General features: G+C 52.4%; 1 protein-coding gene across 3 annotated transcripts; it reads left to right on the top strand.

Annotated features, from left to right (window-relative positions):
• The first annotated feature begins 4,535 nt into the window (after positions 1 to 4,535).
• Positions 4,536 to 20,541, top strand: KLRG2 (killer cell lectin like receptor G2). 3 transcript variants are annotated; one of them, XM_078059629.1, is made up of 6 exons: positions 4,536 to 5,372; positions 10,966 to 11,067; positions 11,704 to 11,849; positions 18,433 to 18,607; positions 18,714 to 18,817; positions 19,326 to 20,541. In XM_078059629.1, exons 1-6 carry the CDS (start codon positions 4,616 to 4,618, stop codon positions 19,509 to 19,511), a joined length of 1,470 nt encoding a protein of 489 aa, XP_077915755.1. In that variant the 5' UTR covers positions 4,536 to 4,615; the 3' UTR covers positions 19,512 to 20,541. The 3 variants fall into 3 exon arrangements, with proteins under 3 accessions (XP_077915755.1, XP_035968319.2, XP_077915756.1); XM_036112426.2 differs by lacking the exon at positions 18,433 to 18,607; XM_078059630.1 differs by lacking the exons at positions 18,714 to 18,817; positions 19,326 to 20,541 and having other exon boundaries at positions 17,846 to 18,569.
• The last annotated feature ends 1,294 nt before the right edge of the window (positions 20,542 to 21,835 follow it).

Below are 21,835 nucleotides of genomic sequence, written 5' to 3'. Positions count from 1 at the left end.
CTGTCCATCAAATGTGAAATTGTGACCATGCTTTGGCTCAGCAGTTCCATTTTGATGAAGCTATTCTGAAGATGTCATCAGTTGGATTTTTGAAAAACAAGGCACAAGGATGGCACTGAATTATAACTGTGGCTTTTGCAGTGATTTTGTGGAAACAGGACTGACTGCCCGAATGTCGGCCAGCAGGAGACTGCTTAAATAAATGAGGTATGGGTATGGATTTAATATGAGTAAAGTTTTAGAAATAAAATATATGTACATATAATAACATAGGTAAGATAGGCATAGAAAAAAGTCCAGAAGACTCTATATTGAAATGTTAATAACGGGGACATCTGGAGGCATGAAATCACTTTCTTTTTTTTTTTTAAGATTTTATTTATTCATTTGAGACAGAGAGATGCAGAGAGAGAGAGAGCATGAGCAGGGGGAGAGGCAGAGGGAGAGGGAGAAGCAGGCTCCCCTCTGAGCCAGGAGCCCAACGTGGGGCTCGATGCCAGGACCCTGGGATCATGACCTGAGCGGAAGGCAGACACTTAACCATCTGAACCACGCAGGCGCTCCATGAAATCACTTTCTATGGCGTGCATTTCTGTAGTATTTAAGTTCTGTATCACAAGCATGTATGGCTGTTGTAAGCAGAAAAAAAAAAAAAGGATTTTAAAGTGGGAGAGAAGGATGGAGGGAAGGGTGACAGCAGGTAGTAGTTCTTCTCTGGGGACAGCCAGGATCGGAACCCCCTTGAAACCGCTGGAGAACGCACCTGCCTTAGGGTGTCCCACCACACGGGTGTCAGCGGCCTTCTGACCACAGAGCCCCCATGGCTCACCATGCAAGGCACAACGGAGATGGCTCCAGAGCGCGGCCCTCGCCTGAGGGAGCCCCATGGAGCCCAAGGCAGCCGGTGGTTGAATTTGGGTTTTCTGCCACTTGCAGTCAGAGTGGAAAATGATATCTTAACTTGAGGTAAAAAAGGGAGGTAGGGGAGAGATACTGCGGGGTCTCATGAAATCCACACACATGGACAAGGAAGCTTCCGGAAGGGCTGAAACCAGGGAAACGCCAGGGACCCGAAGAAGGGTTTGTGGGTCTTCTCCCCAGGGAGCTGCCCTGCTGGAGTTGTGACACCTCCCCGCCCTGGGGTTCTCAGATCAAGTGCCAAAATTCCTGTGAGGGAGAATCTGATTGGGCCAGCTGTGTCTGCCATGATGACGGGTGGGGGTGCGCAGATGGGGGGACGCAGAGACCACCTGCATCCGTCCAGAGAGCCGTTGCCAGGGCAGGCAGCCATTTCGACCCGTGACTCGTTTGCCGTGGCAACCTGTGGTGACAAGGTAACACACAGTGAGCCACTTAAACAACAGAAATGTATTATCTCCCGGCTCTGCAGGCAGGAAGTCCAAGGTCAAGGCATCGGCAGGGATGGTTCCTTCTGAGGTCTGTGGGAAAAGAATCTGCCCTGGGCCTGTCTGCTGTCTTTGGTGGTTTGCCAGCAATCTTTGGCCTTCCCTGGCTGGTAGACACATCAGCCTGATGTCCGCCTTCACGTTCACACAGTGTTCTCCCTGTGTGTGTGTTTGTGTCCAAATATCCCCTTTTTATAAGGACACCAGTCATGTTGGATGACGGAACCAGGCTACTCTGGGATGACCTCATCACAGTCACCACCCTAATTCCAAGCAAAGTCACTTTCTGAGGCTTGGGGGATTAAGACTTGAACATATGAATTTGGGTCAGGGCAGGGTGGAGAGACAAAATTCAACCCATAGCATAACTGTTATGGTCCAGGTCCAGAGAAAGATCTGGGCTGGAGGGACAGCTGGAGAGTCAGTGACCTAATGGAGAGTGAGAAGCCTTTGGGAGCAGACAGGAAAACCAGCAAAGCACAGTGTGAGGAGAGCCACAGAGCAAGCACTGAAGAAATCTGCCGGATTTGGTGATGTGTGGTGTCCTCGACAGGGAAAATGTCCACAGACTAGCCGGGGCGAGAAACACTGCGGTGGCCTAAGGAGGGCTTAGGATATGATGCAGTGGAGAAAGTGAGCGTTCAAGTAGGTTGGTCGTGCAAGGAAGAAACCAGTGTTAGCTAGAGGAGGAGATGCGGAGGAGGCATTTACAAGGTGCTCATGTTTACTGATGGTGGGAAAGAGCCAGTAGGAAGGGAGAGATTAAAGGGCAGGAGATCGTCAGGGTGCCAGCTCCCCAGAATGTGCCAGAGCTGTGTGCCCACAGGCTAGGGACTCTGCTCAGGAAGTGTGTGTGAAATCAAAGTGGGACTGCACACAACTGTGGACAGAATCCAGAAAGCAGGTTGGAAGGACTGGCCAGGGCCACCTTTTGAGTCCACTGTAGCTTGTGCTCCCGCTTCTGGCTGTCAGTGTCGGCTCCATTTCTGGCCCTGGCTGATGCGGTATTCAAGATGGAATGTGGATGCCCTTGGGTGCCCCTGAGTCAGGAGCACAGCCCAGTTCGGTGGGCTGTGGCCCGGGGAGCCAGGCCTCGGGGTATCCCCCACAAGGTCATGGGAGCGAGTCTAATAAGCCCATTGTGTTTTCCTCACTGACCCTCTCTGGGCCCAAACATCTGGAAGGTTAGAGATCCTTGATGTTATAAACTGTTTGATAATCATCATCCCAGGAGAAGATATGTAAGCAGGAAAGCAAGTCAGGGTGCTCCTCGCTTAGCTCCAAGTCACAGGAAATGGACAAGAACCCTGTACTGCACCACTCTCAGGACAGCAGCTACCTCTGAGAGGTCAAAAGGAGGGTAGAGACCTTGCCTTTATATTTTATACTTTATATACCTGTGAATTATTTTAATTTTTATAGTAATCTTTATCAGCTCTAAAAAAAATCTTACAACATGCCATCTTTTTAAAAATGGATTTTTATTTAAGAATATATATAAATACATTCTCTTTCTAGAGAGTGGAAACATTATGGATAAGATTAAAGTCTCCTAGACTATCTCCCCTGCCCACCCCCCAAACAATCTACAGCAGAATCCACTATTATTATCACTTTGGTGCATATCATTTCACACCTTTTTAAAATGGATTTTCATGCATGGATATGTCCCCACATTAAATATGTAGTCTGGATTTTTGAAGGGATTAAACAACATATTTTCATATAGCACTTTCTTTCCACTGGACTTTTTCTCGCAATTACTTGTCTTCAGGGGCCATCCCTTCCTGGCATTTCTCCTCCACATCCTCCTTCCTTCCCTCTCCCCTAGGAGTAACCTGTCCCTGGTGTTAACAGATGCTGCTCCTAAGACCAATCTGATAGAAGTCCCTGGGGTACGGTTTGCCAGATTTAGTCAATAAAAATATAGGTGGCTCAGTCAGCTAAGCAGCTGCCTTCAGCTCAGGTCATGGTCCCAGGGTCCTCAACCTCCCTGCTCAGTGGGGAGTCTGCTTCTCCCTCTACCTCTGCCCCTCCCCCTGTTCATGTAGTTGTGCTCTCTCTCTCAGATAAAATCTTTTAAAAGACTATTTAGGTGGCAGGGGCACCTGGGTGGCTCAGTTGGTTAAGCCTCCTACTCTTGATTTCAGCTCAGGTCTTGATCTCAGGGTCCAGTCCTTGGGCTCTGTACTCAGCGGGGAGTCTGCTTCTCTCTCTCTCTCCCTCTGCCCCTCCCCCCTCAAATAAATATTTTAAAAAATATAGGTGAGAGATTAAATTTGAATTTCAGATAATGAATGATTTTTAAATACAAGTACACAGTGCTTGGTGTATACTTACTCTAAAAAACTCTCTTGTTTTTCTGAAATTCAGATATAACAGAGTGGCTTCTATGTTATCTGTCAATCCTACTTTGGGGCACTTGTTAAAAACCATTGGCCTCCTCCCTTTATGAGATGCAGAAAGTCCGGCTGAAGCCCAGCCAGGATTATGTATACTCTTAAATGGTATTCAGATCACTGGCCAGGTTTGGGAACCGTGTACCGCACCACACCAGGCTGACTGGGGGCCAGGCTCCTCTCCCCGTGAAAATACACGTTCACGCTTATTCATCCCCCAGTTTTTAATGAGTTAGCGTAGTAGGAGTCATGCCTCCAGAGTGGCTGTCCCTGGGACTTCTGCTGTAGGGACGTCCACTCAGGTGTGGTGCCCCTTCCCCCACTACACTGTCGGGACAACCAGCTCTGCTGCTTTTCCTCAGGCCGCCCAATTTCCTTCGGACCCGCTGTTTTTTTGAGGTCCCAGGATCTCTTACACATTTGGCCAACCGCTCTCAGCCCAGACTGTAACTCTCAAAATCAGCGCAATGGCAGAGGGCCGTGGGACTGGGGACAAAGAAGAGGAAGGAGTCAGGCGGGGCTCTGGGTTCTCCCTTCTGCCTCTACTTCCAGTTCTTTCTCGGTAACCCCGCGGGCAGGCCCTCCTCCGCTCCTTTCCCCGCAGCCCGGGGGAGCCTAAGGGGGCGTGGCCAACAGAATCCCAGCCGCAGCCAATCCCAGCGGGGTCCTTCGGGTGGGCGGGGCCAGAGGGGCGTAGCCTGAAAACTTCCGCGACCAGGCTGGGCCAATCCCGACCCGGGAGGTGAAGCCGACTCCATACCTGGGCCCAGGTGCGCTCGCTTTGCATCTCTCGGTCGCTCCGCTCCCCGGATGCAGCGGGCCCGGGCGGCGTCCGGAGGAGACCCACCCGGGGCCGAGTTCCCAATGGAGCCCTTGGGGAACCAGGTCGCGGGGCTAGAGCAGCCGCAGGTGCCCGCAGAGGAGCGACGGCTCGAGAGTCCCGAGAGCAGCCCGAGTCTGGCCCGCGCCGTAAAGGAAGCGGCGGGCGCAGGCCAGGACCTCTCCGGCGGGAAGAAGCTGCCCCCGCCTCGCCCGGCGCTCCTGCGGCTCCCGGCCCCCAGCCTGGGCTACGGCGCCTTCCGCCGCCAGGCCTCCGCCGGCTCCGAGCCGCCGTCGCCCGGCCCCACCGCGGCCGAGCAGCCCCGGGCCGGCGAGGCGCTGGGGGCCGAGTTGGCGCCCGGGGAGCCGCCGCAGGGCACCTGGGCCCCGGTGGAACTGCAGGTGGACGTGCGCGTCAAGTCCGTGGGCGTGGCGGGTGGCAGTCGCGCGCCCTCGCCGGCGCCGTCCCCGCGCTTCCTCACCGTGCCGGTGCCCGAGTCCCCGGCCTTCTCCCGCCACTCCTTTCCCGCCCTCCCGCTCCTGCCGCGGACCCCCGCCCGGCCGGAGCGCGGCCTCGACGCCGAGGGCCGGGCGAGCCCCGCCGACGGGCGCTCGGAGCCCCCGGGCTCCCCCACGTGCCGCGGCCGCTGCAGGGACCTGGGGCTGGAGAAGGAGGAGGACGCCGCGCTGCTGCACCGCGCCGAGACGGGCGGCGACGACAAGCTGCCCCGGGCCATAAAGCTCATAGGTAAGCCCGCGCGGCCGGGGAGGGAACGACGCCGCCTGAGCGCAACACCCCCCCTCCCCCCAGCCACCGAGCGCCGGGCCACTGCGGCGGAGGGCCGAGGGGGCCCGGACCACCGCCCCGCTGCCCCGGTCCCACCTGTCCTGTCCCGCCTCGGATCGGTCACAGTCGGGGCTAGGTAACTGGACTGCATTTGTTTGCAGTGAAAGAGTAAAACCTTTCCACCACCACTCCGCCTCCCCCCCGCTAGAACTTGCACATTACCTCGTCGTGTGCGCGGCATGGTTGGGAAGTAGAGGTGGGACGACTTCCGGGAGAGGGGAAGCCTTCCAGGATCACCTCACGGTGCCGGCGAGAACCGGGTCCCCCGACCCAGGCTCCCTCCCTCTTTCCTTCCGCGTATGTTGAGGAGCATTTGGCCCCAAACACTCCCCCATTCAGCAGCTACTGCGTGGGGACTAGGGACCAGACTGCTGGGGGCGGTGTGTGGGGGAGGGGGTCCGTTTGAGGGATGGGGTGCTTGTCAGGGGACAAGAAGGAGGCTGGAGGGGCGCCTGGGTGGCTCATTCGGTTATGGCTCTGACTCTTGATTTCAGCTCAGGTCTTGATCTCAGGGTGGTGAGATTGAGCCCCTCCCGAGCTCTGTGAGGGGCGTGGAGACTGCTTAGGATTCTTTCTCCCTCTCCCTCTGCCCCCCCCTTAAAAAAAAAAAAAAGATATAAACAATCCTGGACAAGGGGCGCCTGGGTGGCTCAGTCGTTAAGCGTCTGCCTTCGGCTCAGGTCGTGATCCCAGGGTCCTGGGATCGAGCCCCGCATCGGGCTCCCTGCTCGGCGGGAAGCCTGCTTCTCCCTCTCCCACTCCCCCTGCTTGTGTTCCCTCTCTCGCTGTCTCTCTGTCAAATAAATAAATAAAATCTTTAAAAAAAAAAACAAAAAACAATCTTGGACAAGGAGCCAGGAGGGAGTGGTTGGTGAGCTTGGGGGCATGGGAAAGCTTCCTGGAGTAAGCGTTGAAAAGTGAGTAGGATTTGGGGGTGGCAAAGGCCCCTTCTAACTGGAAAGTTCGGGACGCAGAGTGCCAACAGCTTGGCCAGGGGAGAGGAAGACCAGGCCAGCTAGACAGGCCTCAAAGCCCCAGGGTCTCTGCCACATCTTGGTCTTGGGTAGAGTTCAGGGACACAAATCACTCGGGCTTTTGCAGAGTTTGGTGTGAGCACATTTTCTGAATGATGGTATATTGTCTTTTTTTTTTAGACTGGGGAGGGGCAGAGGGAGAGGGAGAAAGAATCTTAAGCAGGCTCCAGGCACAGTGTGGAGCCCCACACGGGGCTCGATCTCACAACCTTGAGATCATGACCTGAGCCAAAATCAAGAGTCGGCTGCTTAACCCACTGAGCCACCCAGGCGCCCCAAAGATGTATTTCCTATCCTATCACTGCTGTAACAAATTGCCACAAACTTAGTGGTTTAAAACAACCCAAATTTATTATGTTACTGTTCTGTGGGTCAGAAGTCTGATGTGGGCTCACTGGTCTAAAGCCGAGCTGTCAGCAGCACTGTGTTCCTTCCTGGGGGCTCTAGGGGAGATTCTGTTTCCTTGCCTTTTGTAGCTAGAGGATGCTGCATTCCTTAGTTCATGCCACTCGGAATATTCAAAGCCAGCAAGCAATGTTTGGCTGATTCCTTCTGCTGCCCTCTCTGACTCTTGTTCTGCCTCCCTCTTGTTTCTAAGGACCCTTGTGTTTACGTTGGGCCTAACCAGAAAATCTAGGAAAATCTCCTCATCTTAAGGTCAACTGATAAGCAACCTTAATTCCAACCAAAACCTTAAGTGCCCTTTGCCATGTAACCTAACTTATTCACAGGTTCCAGGGATTAAGACATGGGCGTCTTTGGGGTGGGGGTGGGGGCATTCTCTCTACCACAATGGGTCTACAGCTTTTTGTCAGATTAATTAAAGGGTCTAAGACTAAAAAAAGTATAAATACAGGTCACCCTGGGATGGAGCCAGGAAGGGTCTGGGCAGGGAGGACTCAAGCTGAGAGTGAGAACAGAGGCTGGGGGAGGAGGTGTCTTTTGGAGGAGGTGGGGTGGCCTAGGAACTCAGGAGTAGTTAGAATTTTGGTGGGATGGGTAGGAAGAATGTACTCAGTGCTGGGTGCCTGGAGGAAATGGGGCCCTGAAGGGTGATGCCCAGTACGGTCAGGCCCAGCTGGAGGAGCGGGGGCGTTTGTAATAACTTTACCTGAAAAAATGACACAAACGCGGACCCTCATTGGCACGAGCCCTCTGAGTCAGTCCTATGCTGAGCTTTGTATTTGGAAGTTTTCTTTTCTTTTCTTTTTTTTTAAGATTCCCCCCCGCCCCCCCAATTGAATAACCTTTAAGTCCCACAAAACCTGGTTCCACCCCAGGCCACCAGATCTGACTAGGAGGAAGCAAACAGTGTTTCAGCTGTGGGTAGGAAATGTGGCAAATTAAGATGGACTCACAGTTCAAGAGTAAACAGACTGTAACATCGGAGATGTCATTCCGAGATTGGGAAAGGAAATCGGGTGGAAGCTAGAGAGTGGGGCCGAAGGGAAGGTGCTGGAAAGAAAGGGGAATGTATGTTATTATTGCCACGTGGGACTGGGTGTGTTTGCAGACAGGAGAGAATTCAATTTAAGGGCGTCCAGAATTGGAAGTGGGGTAAAGATGGGTTTAGAGGGGACTTTAGCTTTATGTGTGTTTTCATTTTTTTTGTAAGGAGAATGTTTTGGGTTACCTGTGTAATTAGGAATTGCTTTGGAGGGGCACCTGGGTGGCTCAGCTGGTTATGGGTCTGCCTTTCGCTCAGGTCATGACCTCACGGTCCTGGGATCTAGCCCCACAATCATCCGGCTCCCTGCTTAGCAGAGAGTCTGCTTTTCCCTCTCCCTCTGCCTCTCCCCTCCCCCATGCCGCCTCGGTCTCCTTCTCTCTCTCTCAAATAAATAGATAAAATCTTAAAAAAAAAAAAAAAAAAAGGAATTGCTTTGGAAAGGGGGTAGGCAGGACTTCCTCTGTCTGGAAGTTTGGGAGGACGCTGGCTCTGCGGGAGGCCATTCCCAAGGTCAGCCGCGCAGCCCTGAGTAGAAGGTGTGTGGGCCTGTGTAACCTGCTCTATTTCTTTTATGCATTCTTTTCTGAAAGGCCAGAGCGTGCAGTCACGGTAGTTACATTGACGGAGGTGATTGGTAGATTTTTCCTTTTCTTCTCCAGGCTTTTTAGTTCTGCTTTTATTTTAAGACTCTCCATTTATATGTATCTTTTATTCCAAGCTTATTCAAATCACTTTTTTTTGGTAACAGCTTCATCGAGTTATAACAGCTTCATCAAGTTCTAATTCATATAACCGCACACTCCAGCCGCTTCAAGCATACAATCCAGTGGTCTTTAGTACATTCCCAGAGGTGCACAACCATCACCACAGTTGGTTTTAGCATATTTTCAACACCCTAAAAAGAAATGCTGTGTCTTTTAGCTGTCAACCCCCCAGACTCCCCCAGGCCACCACTGATCCACTTTCTGTCCCTGTGGGTTTGCCTATTCCAGACATTTCATAAATGGACTCATATAATATGAGTCCTTCTGGGACAAGCTTCTTTCACTTAGCAGCATAAAGCTCTCCGTGTTCAGCCACTGTCCAACACGCACCAGCACTTCCTACCTTTTCTGGCTGAATATTCTGCTGTGTGGATATGCTACATTTTGTTTATCCATTTATCAGTTGATGAAAATTTGGGTCAAATCCCTTTAAGAAGCAGATTATGTAATTTAAAAAAAAAAGCAAACTCCAGAAAGGTCACAGATGGAATGTGACTCTTCGTATATTGGTGTAACACACTGCCCTTTTCAGTCTTTGAAGCAAGTGTTTTTTTCCTAATGGAAATGGGAAATCAAGGACTTCAAAAGTGCTTTTAAAGTTGAGTTATGATTGAAAACGTGTTTTATGAAAAGCCTTGGAAATGTTTCCCAACTTTCTATGTGTATGTGTTGTGTGCATTCATATGGAGGTATATACGAATATGCATGTGGTTTTAAAAACGGAATTAGTCTTTTCAAAATACTAAAATATTTGCTGGTGAATTAACCTCTGCTGTTTCAGGTTTTGGCAAAAATATGATAATTGAGTTCTTGGGACCCTTACGCTGGATATGTGGCATTCCCAGCCCTCGGCCCCAAGATATTGGCAGGTCCTCCAGCCCCTGGCAGCCAAGTGTCTGGGAAGTTTATTTTTTAAATTTTTTAAAAAAGATTTCATTTATTTATTTGAGAGAGAGAGAGCACAAGCCAGGAGGAGTGGCAGAGGGAGAGGGAGAAGCAGGCTCTCCGCTGAGCAGGGAGCCCCATGTGGGACTCGATCCCAGGACCCCCGGATCATGACCTGAGTCGAAGGCAGACACTTAACCGACTGAGCCACCCAGGCGCCCCCGGGAAGTTTAAATTGAACCCACATCTAAAGAGAGGCCTCTTTTGCGTTAATTGATTTCATGCTTCTGTGTCCGGGCAGAGATCAAATTCAGGAGTGCTCAGTTACTTCAGATGTTTCCAGGTGGAAAGCTGCTTACAACTGCCGATGGCCGTGATTAACCATTTACTGTGTTTTCTTCTCCCCGTTTTCCCCTCTGGCCTCCCCGGTCACTCCATCACCAGGGCAGCAGCTGACATTCGAACACGTTCTCTCTCTCTGAGCCTCTGCCGCCGCCTTTCCTCCTGCCCGGCTCAGTCTTGCGAGTTCCTTTCCCACCTGAAGCCTCCCTCCAGCTACTGGGTCCCCCGGGGCCTTGAGCTGCTGGTGGCTCACGTCTGTGTCCTGCTCTCCTGCCTGCAAAGCACACCCTGCACGGTGCTTCACTATCGGCCCCCAGTGACCTGGAGAGATAGAAGAGGCAGGTGATTGCACTGCCAAAATGGGAAAACACCTTGGGGCGCCTGGGTGGCTCAGTCGTTAAGCGTCTGCCTTCGGCTCAGGTCGTGATCCCAGGGTCCTGGGATCGAGCCCCGCATCGGGTTCCCTGCTCCGCGGGAGGCCTGCTTCTCCCTCTCCCACTCCCCCTGCTTGTGTTCCCTCTCTCGCTGTGTCTCTCTCTGTCAAATAAATAAAATCTTAAAAAAAAAAAAAAATGGGAAAACACCAAAAACACGTGGGGGGCTTGTGGAGGCCAGACTTGAACCCAGATCTGTTGAAGTTGAAATGGAACCCGCATCCCTCTCATTTGGAGGGGTAGCTCCTGGTACCCTTAGCTCTGTGAGCGCAGAGGTCTGGCCCTGTTCTTGGTGGTATTTGTGCCCTGTGTCTCATGCACATTCAGTGCTCAGCAAATGGTTGTCAGCCAGTCATCTGTTCTCTTTCTTGAACGAACTCTTAGGTCTTCTAGTAATTTAAGAAGCAGAATATCCTCTAGCATTTTTCTCCCAAATAGGAAGTTCTAACCTAAATTGAGTGTTTTTTTGTGGTGTCTTGGGCCAAGGGGGTGGGGTGCTGGTGTGTGAGTCAGTGTGGTTCCGAGTTGGGTGTGGTTTGGATTGGCTCCTTCTAACCCGTCTCTCCTGGTTGTCCCCTCCCCCAGGGCTGCCTATGTACATGAAGTCCCTGCGCTGGGCCCTGGCGGTCATGGCTGTGTTTCTGGCCGTGTCCGCAGTCGCCATCGTGGCTCTGGCTTCTAGAGCAGGTATGGTGCCTCCTCCCGGTCCCCTCTCCTCCTCTGTCCACCACCAGGGCATCTAGTCCTTACAGCAGCTTTGTGAGAATTAGAAGGAGACATCCCCACTGGGCAGATGCCGCGTGAAGACACTGGGCTTGTTGAGCAGACAGAGGGACAAAGAGCTCCTGCCTCCCACTGGACACAGCCTGTGCTCTAACAAGCAGGGGGTTGACAGCTCCCACCTGGGGGCGCTCTGTGCACCGCACAAACTCTACAGCCTGCCCGGGCCCTGCCCACCCTGCTTGCCGTCCCAAGGCTTGCCAGTTCCACGCTCCAGATTTGCCCCCTCACTCAAAACGGTGGCTAGATTTTTATTTTTTTTTGTTTATTTATTCATTATTCTTTTTTTAGAGATTTTTATTTATTTGAGAGAGAGAGAACCAGAGAGAGAACACAAGCAGGGGGAGCAGCAGAGGGAGAGGGAGAAGCGGGCTCCCCACTGAGCAGGGAGCCCGATGCGGGGCTTGATCCCAGGATCCTGGGATCATGACCTGAGCTGAAGGCAGATGCCTAACAGACTGAGCCACCCAGGAGCCCTAGATTTTGATTTTTTTTTTTAACATGCATACATTCAGTTCTTTATAGTGGTCTCTGTGCTTGCAGGGATCAGGTGCCGGCCGTGCCCCCAGGGCTGGATGTGGTCCGAGGAGCACTGCTACTACGTCTCTACCGAAGCTCAGGCCTGGGAGGCCAGCCAGGCGTTCTGCTCAGCTCACCAGGCTACCCTCCCGCTGCTGAGCCACACCCAGGTGAGAAGGAGGCGGTGGGCTGTGGAAGGATGTAGGTATCATTACAGATCACAGATTGCTAGCAAAGATCTAGTCCATCTCTACATTACAGAGAAAATCACCAAAGCCTGGGGAAATAACGTGACATGCAGGAGGACCAGACATCAGGGTTCCAAGGTCTTCAACTTACCCTTCATTCTAAGTGGAGGCAGAGCTGGGAAGAGGGGAGCGGGGATGCTCTGGCCAAGCAGTTAACCGTGAGCGTTCCTTCCCTCAGTGATTCCATAAGTATTTGTCGAGCACCTACACTGTGTTTGGCACTGGGGATTCTAGGATGACCCAGAACACCCAGTCCCCACCTTTACACGGCTAACAGAGCAGTGAGTGTGGCAGACGTTAATCAAGAAACCACAGAACTAGGTGTTTAATCACTATATTGATCTGTCCTGTGGAGGGAAGGTGCACAGTGCTCAAGGTATATGTTGTCTTGGAATCTTGCCTCCATTGCTTTTGCCTCTTTCCTATGTGGGGTCCCTGTTTCCTTGATCTCAAGACTTTTTCTTGGTTTATAGCCTTTTCTTGGTGGAGTACATACGCTGTAAATTTCCTGGAAAAAAAGTGCATGCCTGGTAAATTTCTTGAGACCTGTCATGTCTGAAGATACTTTTATCCTAACCTTATTTGACTGACAGCTTGGCTCGGTATAGAATTCTAGGGTGGAAATAGTTGTCCCCCAGAATTGTGCTGCTTTTGCTCCGTTACCTTCCAGTGTTCAGTCTTACCATTTAATAAGTCTGATTTCTGATCCTTTTATGTGACTCCCCCACCCCCCCACCCCCCAAATTTCAGGGCCTTTATCTTTGTTCTCCCTCTGTCCTGAAACTGAACAGTCCTATCCCTTTGTCGGTGTTTTTCTTCATTTTTATTTCTATTGCCTTATTTGTAATTTTGAGAACTCTTTTTTGATTCTTCAAATGTCCTTTTTTTATGGTGTCCTATTTGTTTCAAGGATGCAGTATCTTCTCTTATTTCATTATAAATATTCATTTATTTGAGAGAGAGAGAGCAAGAGCATATGCACACAGAGCGAGAAGGAGAAGCAGGCTCCCTGCTCAGGGCAGGGGGACTCGATCCCAGGACCGGTCCTGAGATCATGACCTGAGCGGGTCATGAGGCACGCACTTAACCCATGGAACTACCCAGGCGCCCCTCTCTCATCTCATTATAGATAGTAGTTTTATCTAACTTTGTTTTTGAAATTTGTTCTGCTCCCTGTATCATGTCTGTTTTTTCTGCAAGTACCTTTTATTCTATGTACTGAGTTGTTGTGGGTTTTTTTTTTTTTTTGTCTCTTCATGTTAGAAAATTTCCTAAAATGTCTGATGATCCTCAGCTGTCATAATTAAGAGTAAGGCACTAAAGAACAGATTGGAAGCTCTGTCAGGGTGGTGGTGAGGGGATGCAATGGACTTTTTTAGAGGCGGGCTTTGCAATGGGGACATCAGGCTGGGGCTCAACTTTTCTTTTTTCTTTTTCTTTTTTTTTTTTTTTTTTAAGTGAATGGTGGGATGTCAGCATTCCAGGAGCAGTGGGGAAAGGGAACCAAGGTTTCACTTGTAAGAACGTAGCACTTAATCCCTCCCCTTTTCTAGCGTAAGTACCTCCAACCCTCAGCCAGACCTAGTGCTCTGGATCCCCCGGTCCCCTATAGTTTATTTCTCAAAGTTCTACTGGTGATCTGCTGTATTGGGAGGGGTGAGTGGATTTTGTGGGAAGGGGTAGGAGAGAGGCATTCACTGCTTCTTTTTAGGACTTTTTTTTTTTTTTAAAGATTTTATTTATTTACTTGACAGAGGGAGACACAGCGAGAGAGGAAATACAAGCAGGGGGAGTGGGAGAGAGAGAAGCAGGCTTCCTGCGGAGGAGGGAGCCCGATGCAGGGCTCTATCCCAGGACCCTGAGATCATGACCTGAGCCGAAGGCAGATGCTTAACGACTGAGCCACCCAGGCGCCCTCTTTTTAGGACTTTTAACCAGAACTTTTTCTCCAGGCCCCTCTTCCCGTAGCTTGGCCTCCAGAAGGACCTGTTGCCTCTAATCTTTGAGCATTTGGGGGCTTCTCAATTCCAACTGGCATCTTTCTCAGCTTCCTCTCACTCAACCTTTTCCTTGAAAAACCACAGAGCTTTCTTGGGTCTGCTCAGCCGATTACAGCTGTCCAGCTACCCAAGTTTTGTTGACATTTCTCATGTGCTGTCATCTCCTGCTCTTATCTCTTATTTTCCCCTTCTGTTATCATTTCAGAAAATTCCTTTCTATTCCTTTTTTTTTTTTTTAAGATTTTATTTATTTGACAGAGAGAGACACAGCGAGAGAGGGAACACAAGCAGGGGGAGTGGGAGAGGGAGAAGCAGGCTCTCCGCTGAGCAGGGAGCCCGATGCGGGGCTCGATCCCAGGACCCTGGGATCATGACCTGAGCCGAAGGCAGACGCTTAATGACTGAGGCACCCAGGTGCCCTCTATTCCTATTTTATTAAGAGTTTTAAACCTGAATGAGTTTCACTTCATTGGATGCTTTTTTGTGTGTCTATTGAGATGATATCTTTTTGTTTACTCCCTGAATCTCTTTTTATATGAATTACATTGTTGTTTGTTTTTTTGTTTTGTTTTGTTTTTAATATTCTAGGCCTCTTGAGATAGTTTACTTAGCCATGATTTTTTCTTCCCCAGGACTTCTGGATTTGACTTGTTAATATTTTACTTAAGATTTCTCATATGTGACCTTTTGTTTTCTTGAGCTGTTCCTGCCCAGTCCTGACCCCAAAGCTATTCTGCACTGTACAACAGGGAAGGGGGTCCCTGCCTTTCTCTTTCTCTCTGGGAGAGTTCCCTGGAGGTGGACATAAAACTGCTGGAGAAAATACTTTACAGTGGGTTATTTTATCCACCAGGAATAACACTTAAAGTTTCAAAAAACATGGAGAAATGAAAAAGATACAATGTAGATGGGAAAACACCAAATCTGGGATCTCAGTATGGTAAAAAGATAGATGCAAAGAAAAAACACAGAAAGGAAATATGTATACTCCTTATTCTAATCATGGTTACCACTGGGGGCAAGATTACGAGTGATTTTTTTCTTCTTCTTCCTTAAAGTTTTATTTTTTTTTTAAATTTTCTAAACGTTCTGCTAATAATGTGGGCTATGTATAATTGGGAGGAAATGCCAGGGGGACAGTAGCCTATGAAGAAGATCAGTATATAAAGGTTTTGCCAGGGGCCTGGGCCAGGCCCAGAGTTCTTATATTTGTCAGATAATAGGCTGTGCTGAGGAACCTTCCCTTGTGGCATCTGCAAAATGAAGGCCAGCGGGAATGGGAACGGAGGTGGGTCCCTGGACAGCGGTGGAGCTGGGGGAGGGGGCCGAGCCTGCCAGGGACCCACCGAGCCCAGCACGTGTCCTCAGAAAGCCTGCCTCTGCCCTGCCGCCTCTGAGTACACAGGTTCAGTTCAGCATGACCTCAGCCCTCTGAGCAAAAACCTCCCTGTGGCTGGTGTGTCCTCCAAGGGGGAGATGAGCTTACACCATCCAAACTGCAAGCTTGGGATAAAGAATTCTTGTGGAACTAAGCATACAGGATCAATTATTTGAAACATAAGTAAGTATAGAAAAGTCTGGGTAAGCTCCTTGCAAAAGGACCGAGAATTTGGGTCCCAGGCAGTTAAATTCTGGACTATGATGGCTGGGGAGCTCTGGGATCCTTCTGAGCCCTGGACGAGGGCCAGAAGCTCCAGGAGGCACTGGGGGGGCGGGGTGTAGCTGGAGACAGGCTGGCAGAGGCGGTGGGCAAAGGCCAGGCTGCCGGAGCTGGGACGCACACGCCCAGGGACATACCTGTGGCGGCAGCCGTATGCAGAGCTCGGAGAAGCAGGTCTCGTCCTCCCCAAGAGCTCGGTTTGCTCACGGTGAGAGAAGAGGAAGAAGAGGAAGAACGTTGAAGCGCCGTCTGCGCCCTTGGTTTCAGCACAGCTGTGTTTCCTAGGGCGCGGGGAGCACCCGGGGCGCGCACGGACCGTCAGCCACACAGGCTGACTGCAGAAAGGTGGGAAACCACGCAGACGGACCCATCCTGGGATTAAGACAATTAACTAACCGGAGCATTTGAATACGAAAGCGGAAATGTACAGAGTGAGGCTGGTGGCGTGGCGGGGGGGGGGTGAGTGCACACCAGTTCTCCCCCCAGGGAGATGGGGAGGTTCTGGGGGCGGACGGCCGTGATGGTCACACAGCAGTGTGGATGACCCCAGTGCCACCAACCTGGACGCTTGAAAATGGTGAAAACGCTCAATTCCGGGATACGTGATACGATTTTACCACAACTTTTAAAAAAGAAATGCTTGAGGGCAGAGCAGGTAATTTACCTCCGCTTTAAGACGCCAAATGTGGGATTTCAAGTACATTCCGCTCGGGCTCCCGTCCCCACGCGGCCCGACATTTGGTGGCGAAGTTGGAGCAGCCCCCGCGGGAGGCCGTGGAGGCCCCGGGACCGCGGCGGCGGCACCACAGCGCAGGTCTGTGAACCATAGCTGATTGGCAAGTTTCTGGAATTTTCGTCTCTGGATGATGCTTTTCCCACACCATCATTTCTGCTAGCGGTGAGAACAAGTGAATGGAGTCGGAGCTGCGAGGAAGGGTGGAAAGGAGTGAGTGGGCAGGGACAGGCCACGCCGCTGTCATGGGAGGCCCGGAGGTGGAAGCGAGGGACAGCCGGGTGGCCTGGGGCCAGGACTGAGGGCAGGGGCCCCTCGGCAGTGCTGGGAACATCAGATGAGGTCCCCTGTGTCGGGGGCTGCGTTTGCACACCACCCGGCCGAGCGTGGACTCGGTGCCCTTGGCTTTGTACAGATCCTCTCGGGCCTCCGTACAGACGGGCCCCCCGTTTCAGAGGCCCATACTGAAGCTCTGGAAGTTTGGGTACTTGCCTAAGGTCCCATACACGGAATTTGAACAGGGGGTGTCCCGGCCCTGGGAGCAGCCCCATGCCTCGGTGTGCCTCCCCGAACCGGCCGCCGCCCGCTCCCAGGAAGGGGGTGCCGGCCGCAGGAGCCCCCCCCGCTGCAGCCAGAGCCCAGCGCGGCTCTGCCCTCCGACGCACCTGCCAGCCGCCGCCTCGCCAGCTCCCTGCCCAGCCCTGCTGGCGGGCCCCAGCCCGGGCTCCGGCCCACGTGCGGCTGTGTGTGCCTTCCCCGTCCTCGCCGCGGTCACCGTCCCAGGTCGGAAAGCGACAAGCCGTGCACCAAGCTCTGCAGTCCTGCTCCGGCGGCCCGGGGGCGGGAGCTCACCTTGGAGGGGGTGGGCACGCGGTGTCCCTACGGGAAGTGACCTTTACACTGAGACCCAAAGGACCACTAGGAGTGGCACCGAGGGGACGGTCATTGCTCTCATGCTTACTTTCTAATAACCAGGGTTAAATACGGAGCTTTTGGCTTCCTCAACTTAGACAAGTTTTCTAGGGAAGAGCTGGGCATACATTAAACTCACATAGGACAGTCTCCTTCTAATTTTCCCTCATGAATAGAGGCTTCTGGATGTTGTGAGCAACGTGTACTTCCTGGTGCGGTCTGCTTTTCTTCACTCAGCGTGATTTCATAGTGACATTTTCCACGTACTTGGCATCTTGAGCAGCATTGTAATCTTCCATCATGTTGATATCCCGTAATGTGCCCAGTTACTTCCTGATTGCTGAGCATTTGGGTAGTTTCCATTTTTTCTTTCTAAGTAACACTGTGTTACCTTTGGGTAGTTCATTTTCTCCCCTTCATGTTCTTGGATTTATTCTCCAAAGTGGCATCACTCATCGGAGTGGTAGGAAGGATGTGACCGTTCATGTGACGTGGCAGCAAGTTAGGTTCTGGAACCGCGCTGGCTTCGCGGCCTCACGCCCGCACTTACAACATTAAAGCATCTTTTTCCAAGCTAACACCATTTTTAAATACCATTTTTTCCTTTCATTAGTTGCTAAAAACAAGATGACGCCAAGGACAAATATGTAAGAGAAAGGTCATCTCTAACAGTTCTCCAACGTACTTGTGGTTCTTGTCGTTCCTTGTATGTCTGCATTCTCGTGCCAACACATTTTGTCATTACCGTAATCGTGCCACAACTCGGAGTCAGCGTTTATACTCACGGTAACCCCTGATGTCCTATAACTTGCCTCTCATGGCTCCACGGTCTTTGTACTTGTCTTTCTTAAAAACGTTCTTTTTTTTTTTTTTGAAAGATTTTATTTATTTGACAGAGACACAGCGAAGAGAGGGAACACAAGCAGGGGGAGTGGGAGAGGGAGAAGCAGGCTTCCCGCCGAGCAGGGAGCCCGATGCGGGGCTTGATCCCAGGACCCTGGGATCATGACCTGAGCTGAAGGCAGATGCCTAACGACTGAGCCACCCAGGCGCCCCTAAAAACGTTCTTAATAATGTGCTGAGCGGATGCGACGTAACTGAGAAGCGCACCGCTGGCCCCCTGCTCCCAGCCGCATCGGCCCTGGCCCTCGCCTCTTTGCTACCTGGATGTGCTTTCTCCCCTCTTCTCTGTCCCCTCAGTACCCATCTTGCGCTGCCTGGTGGGCACCGGCGTTAACATGCTCTCTCCCCTTGAGGCTGAGATGGGCCCCCCCCATTTCCGGTCCCCAGTGTCTGCCGACCAGCAAGCCTCCAATACAGCTTTCCAATTCCTGGTGTTTGGGGAGAGCTGGGTTGAGCTGGGTCCGTTCTCTTGGTGAGCTGGGAACTTGCTGGGGGTACTGCAGGGAGGGGGGCACAGAAGCCCCAGGGCAGCCTTACTAGTGTTGGAAGAAGGGTGACCAGCTGCTTTTCTCCTTCAGGACTTCCTGAGCAGATACCCAGTCACCAAGTACTCCTGGGTGGCGGCCCGGCGAGGCCCCCAGGGCTGGCACTGGATCGACGGGGCCCCACTATCGCCCCCGCTGTGAGTGACCATGGGCCTGGGTGGGTGGCCTCTCTGTCCCCAGTATAACCAGAATGACATCACAGTAGACGCCAAAGAGGGGTTGGGGCCTTCCCCTCTGCTGGCACCTCCCCCACTGCTGATCTGGATCCACCGTCTGTCTGTTCCCAGATTCAGCCCCTTGTTCCACCAGCAGCCTCGGGTACCTCTTGGGAGACACCCTACCCTCCTTGCCCCACCTGGCTTGGAGCCTTAGTGTCATTTAGTCCTGGTCACCCCATCCCTTGTTTGGGTCTCCAGAGCATTCACCCAAGCAGGATCGTCACCCTGTTCTGTAGATAAGGGGTGCTGCACAGAGGGGTTTGGGTGGTTCTCTGGAGCTATGGGGCATCCTCGTGACTCCCACCCCAGGGCCCTTTCCAGACTCCCCGGCCCTGTGCAGTGATCAAGCCACGCCCATCGGCAGCAGGCACACAGGCCAGCAGGGGCCATCATCCTGAGCTCTGTCCCCTCTTGTCACCCTCCCCAGGCTCCCGGAGGAAGAGGAGGACCAGCCGGAGCTCAAGTGTGGGGCCCTGGAGGGAGGCAGGCTGGTAGCTTTGGACTGTGCCTCGCCAAGACCATGGGTCTGCGCCAAGGGGACCAAGTGACTTGGGTTCCGCCCGTCCTGAGACTTGGGGGCATGCAGCGCCCCCAGGGGAAGCCAGGTTGCTAGCTGGGGCAGCCTCTTCCCTGGACCCAGACTTCCGGGTCTCCCTGCTCTGTGCTCAAGGGGCCCTTTCTGAGCCAACCAGGGACTGGACTTCCGGCTCAGGCAGGTCACGTCCAAGGGCGAGGAGGCTTTCTGTGGCCCTTCCAGCTTCTGAAGCGGTTCCCTTGGAATGGTTTCTCTAGCATTTTTGAGCCTAGGTTTCTCCCTCATTAAAGTGGCCATTTCCCATCCTCTCCGTCACCTGCTTAATCACACCTGCACACCCCCTCAGTCTTGGGGGACCCGAGGCCTTAGCGATCCCAGTGCTGCCCGGCGGGTCTCACCTGAGCGCAGGGCCTGAGCCTCCGCTGGGATGCCGCCTCCGGGCGGCTGGGCGCGTGGCCGACACCGTTGACCAACAGCGTCTGGAGGACAGCAAGTGAGTGGTCGCCCCCGGAGGAGGGAAGAGGAGGGTTTCCTTCCCGGCCCCGAGCTGGCAGAGGGTAAGGTTTGCGGTGTGCGGCGCTGGCGGGACTCCTGAGCAGCTGATGCCCGAGGTGGGAAGATGCAGAGGACGGGACCCCTCGGCCCCCCGGCCCGGGCAGGAGAACCAGGGAGCTGCAAGGCGTGGGGGTCCAAGTGAGGAAGGAAATCGGAATTGTGGGGAGATTCGAGGCAGCTCTTCCACCGGCAAGTGTGGGGACACCAGCCTGAAGATGTCTGTGTTGGGGTTCAGGGAGGGGCCTTCAGGCGAGAGGGAGTGGCCACAGGGGGGCGGCCGGAGGACTGGTTTAGTCCCTGCAGCCTGTCCAGACCCCTCCCAGTGACCGGAGACAGTACCTGCATCTTATCTTGGTGCCGAACCCTCGACCCAACTGTCCTGGGCCAACCGACCTTCCTCTTCGGGGGCAGGCCATGCATTCAGCTTCCTCTCAAGCAGAAACCTTTACTGGCCCATTCACACCAACAGTTGGTACAGAATGCACGGGCTGGCTGGCAGAAAGGGGTGGGGTCCTAAGAGTGCACTTGACAAGCAATAAAAATCTTAGAAGCACTCTGGTGTTTCTCATGGCTTTCTTACTCCAACTACAATTTAACTCCGGAGCTTGGTAACAGGTTCCATTCACACCTCCGAGCGCTACTCAGCGAGGTCCTGAGCCTGGCTCTCTGGCTGCTCCCAGCTCAAGGCCAGGGACCACAGGTGGGGGGCACCCGGGGCACAGGTGGCCAGGGTGGGGCAGTTGGTGCCACAGCCTGGAAGTCCTAAAGTTTTTAAGTTTCACCTGGCGAGGAAGGGGAAGGAGAGTGAACTTTGGATCTACTTGTCCTAAGAAGCTACTAGTTCCTGTCCAAAATAGGCAGACCAAGAAATAGCAGTGTAAGCATATTATTTAGAAATTTGGAGGGGTGCCTGGGTGGCTCAGTAGCTGAGCATCCGACTCTTGGTTTTGGCTCAGGTCATGATCTCCGGGTCGTGAGATCGAGCCCCGCCTCGGGCTCCACGCTCATTGTGGAGATTCTCTCTCCCTCTTCCTCTGCCCTTCCCCTCCCCCCCTCAAATAAATAAATAAAATCTTTAAAAAAAAAAGAAATATGGAAAAAATACTAGAAGAAATGGCAAAAATAATTTAAAGTGGTTGCCTTCAAACTAATTGATGTGACAGAAGTGAGAATGTGGTTATGTGGGGAAAGATGAACTGAGAAGTGGATATTCTACAGTGCTGGAAGTGGTCTGCTTCTTGATTTGAACAGGGTCAGGTGGACACATACATAAACATTCATCAAGCTGTACACTTAAAAAATTTCAGCATCCCCAGAAGGAATAAGATTACAGAGGGACCAATGTTGTTTTTTAAATATGCATACTTTAGTATTACTAAAGCCATATTCATGGGGTTTTTTGTTTAAGAGCCCGTATTTATGTACTACTATGATTGAAAGGGGAATTAGACTTTTTAAAAAGGTCCACAAGATTCTGACGCACAGCCCAGCTTGAGAATTGCTGGCTTCTGAAGTGGGTCCTGTGGCGGCCCCTGCTTACAGCCTGTCATTACTTCCTTCGCTGAGAGGCCTTCTCACAGGTTCCAGCCTGGCCGTCAGAGTGCATCTTTCCCTTTCTGCAAAACAGGCTGGGGAGCTTACGCAGCAGGTTGGTCTGCATGGAATTCCTCCTGAGATACTGCTCTAGTCTCTTTTCCCACCAGGCACCACCAGCTGCTGGTGTGTGAGAGCCATATGTCATCATGGCGCTGCCCCCAGCACTGGCTGGGGTCACGGAGCTGTGGGGACCGGCCACTGGCACGGGTGGGTCCAGCAGCCTCTGGGGTCCATTCAGATGGCCGGCCAGT

Source organism: Halichoerus grypus, chromosome 12 (assembly GCF_964656455.1).
Source record: "Halichoerus grypus chromosome 12, mHalGry1.hap1.1, whole genome shotgun sequence".
Taxonomy (NCBI): Eukaryota; Metazoa; Chordata; class Mammalia; order Carnivora; family Phocidae; genus Halichoerus; species Halichoerus grypus.
Note: the sequence above shows the minus strand (reverse complement) of the source record. Positions and strands in the feature narration are given on the sequence as shown.

Excerpts from the sequence above, each read along its gene's own strand:
- KLRG2 (XM_078059629.1), top strand. The coding sequence starts at position 4,616 with ATGCAGCGGGCCCGGGCGGCGTCCGGAGGAGACCCACCCGGGGCCGAG. Across the intron at positions 5,373-10,965 it reads CCGGGCCATAAAGCTCATAG|GGCTGCCTATGTACATGAAG; the intron begins GTAAGCCCGCGC and ends CCCCTCCCCCAG. Across the intron at positions 11,850-18,432 it reads CGCTGCTGAGCCACACCCAG|TACCCATCTTGCGCTGCCTG; the intron begins GTGAGAAGGAGG and ends CTGTCCCCTCAG.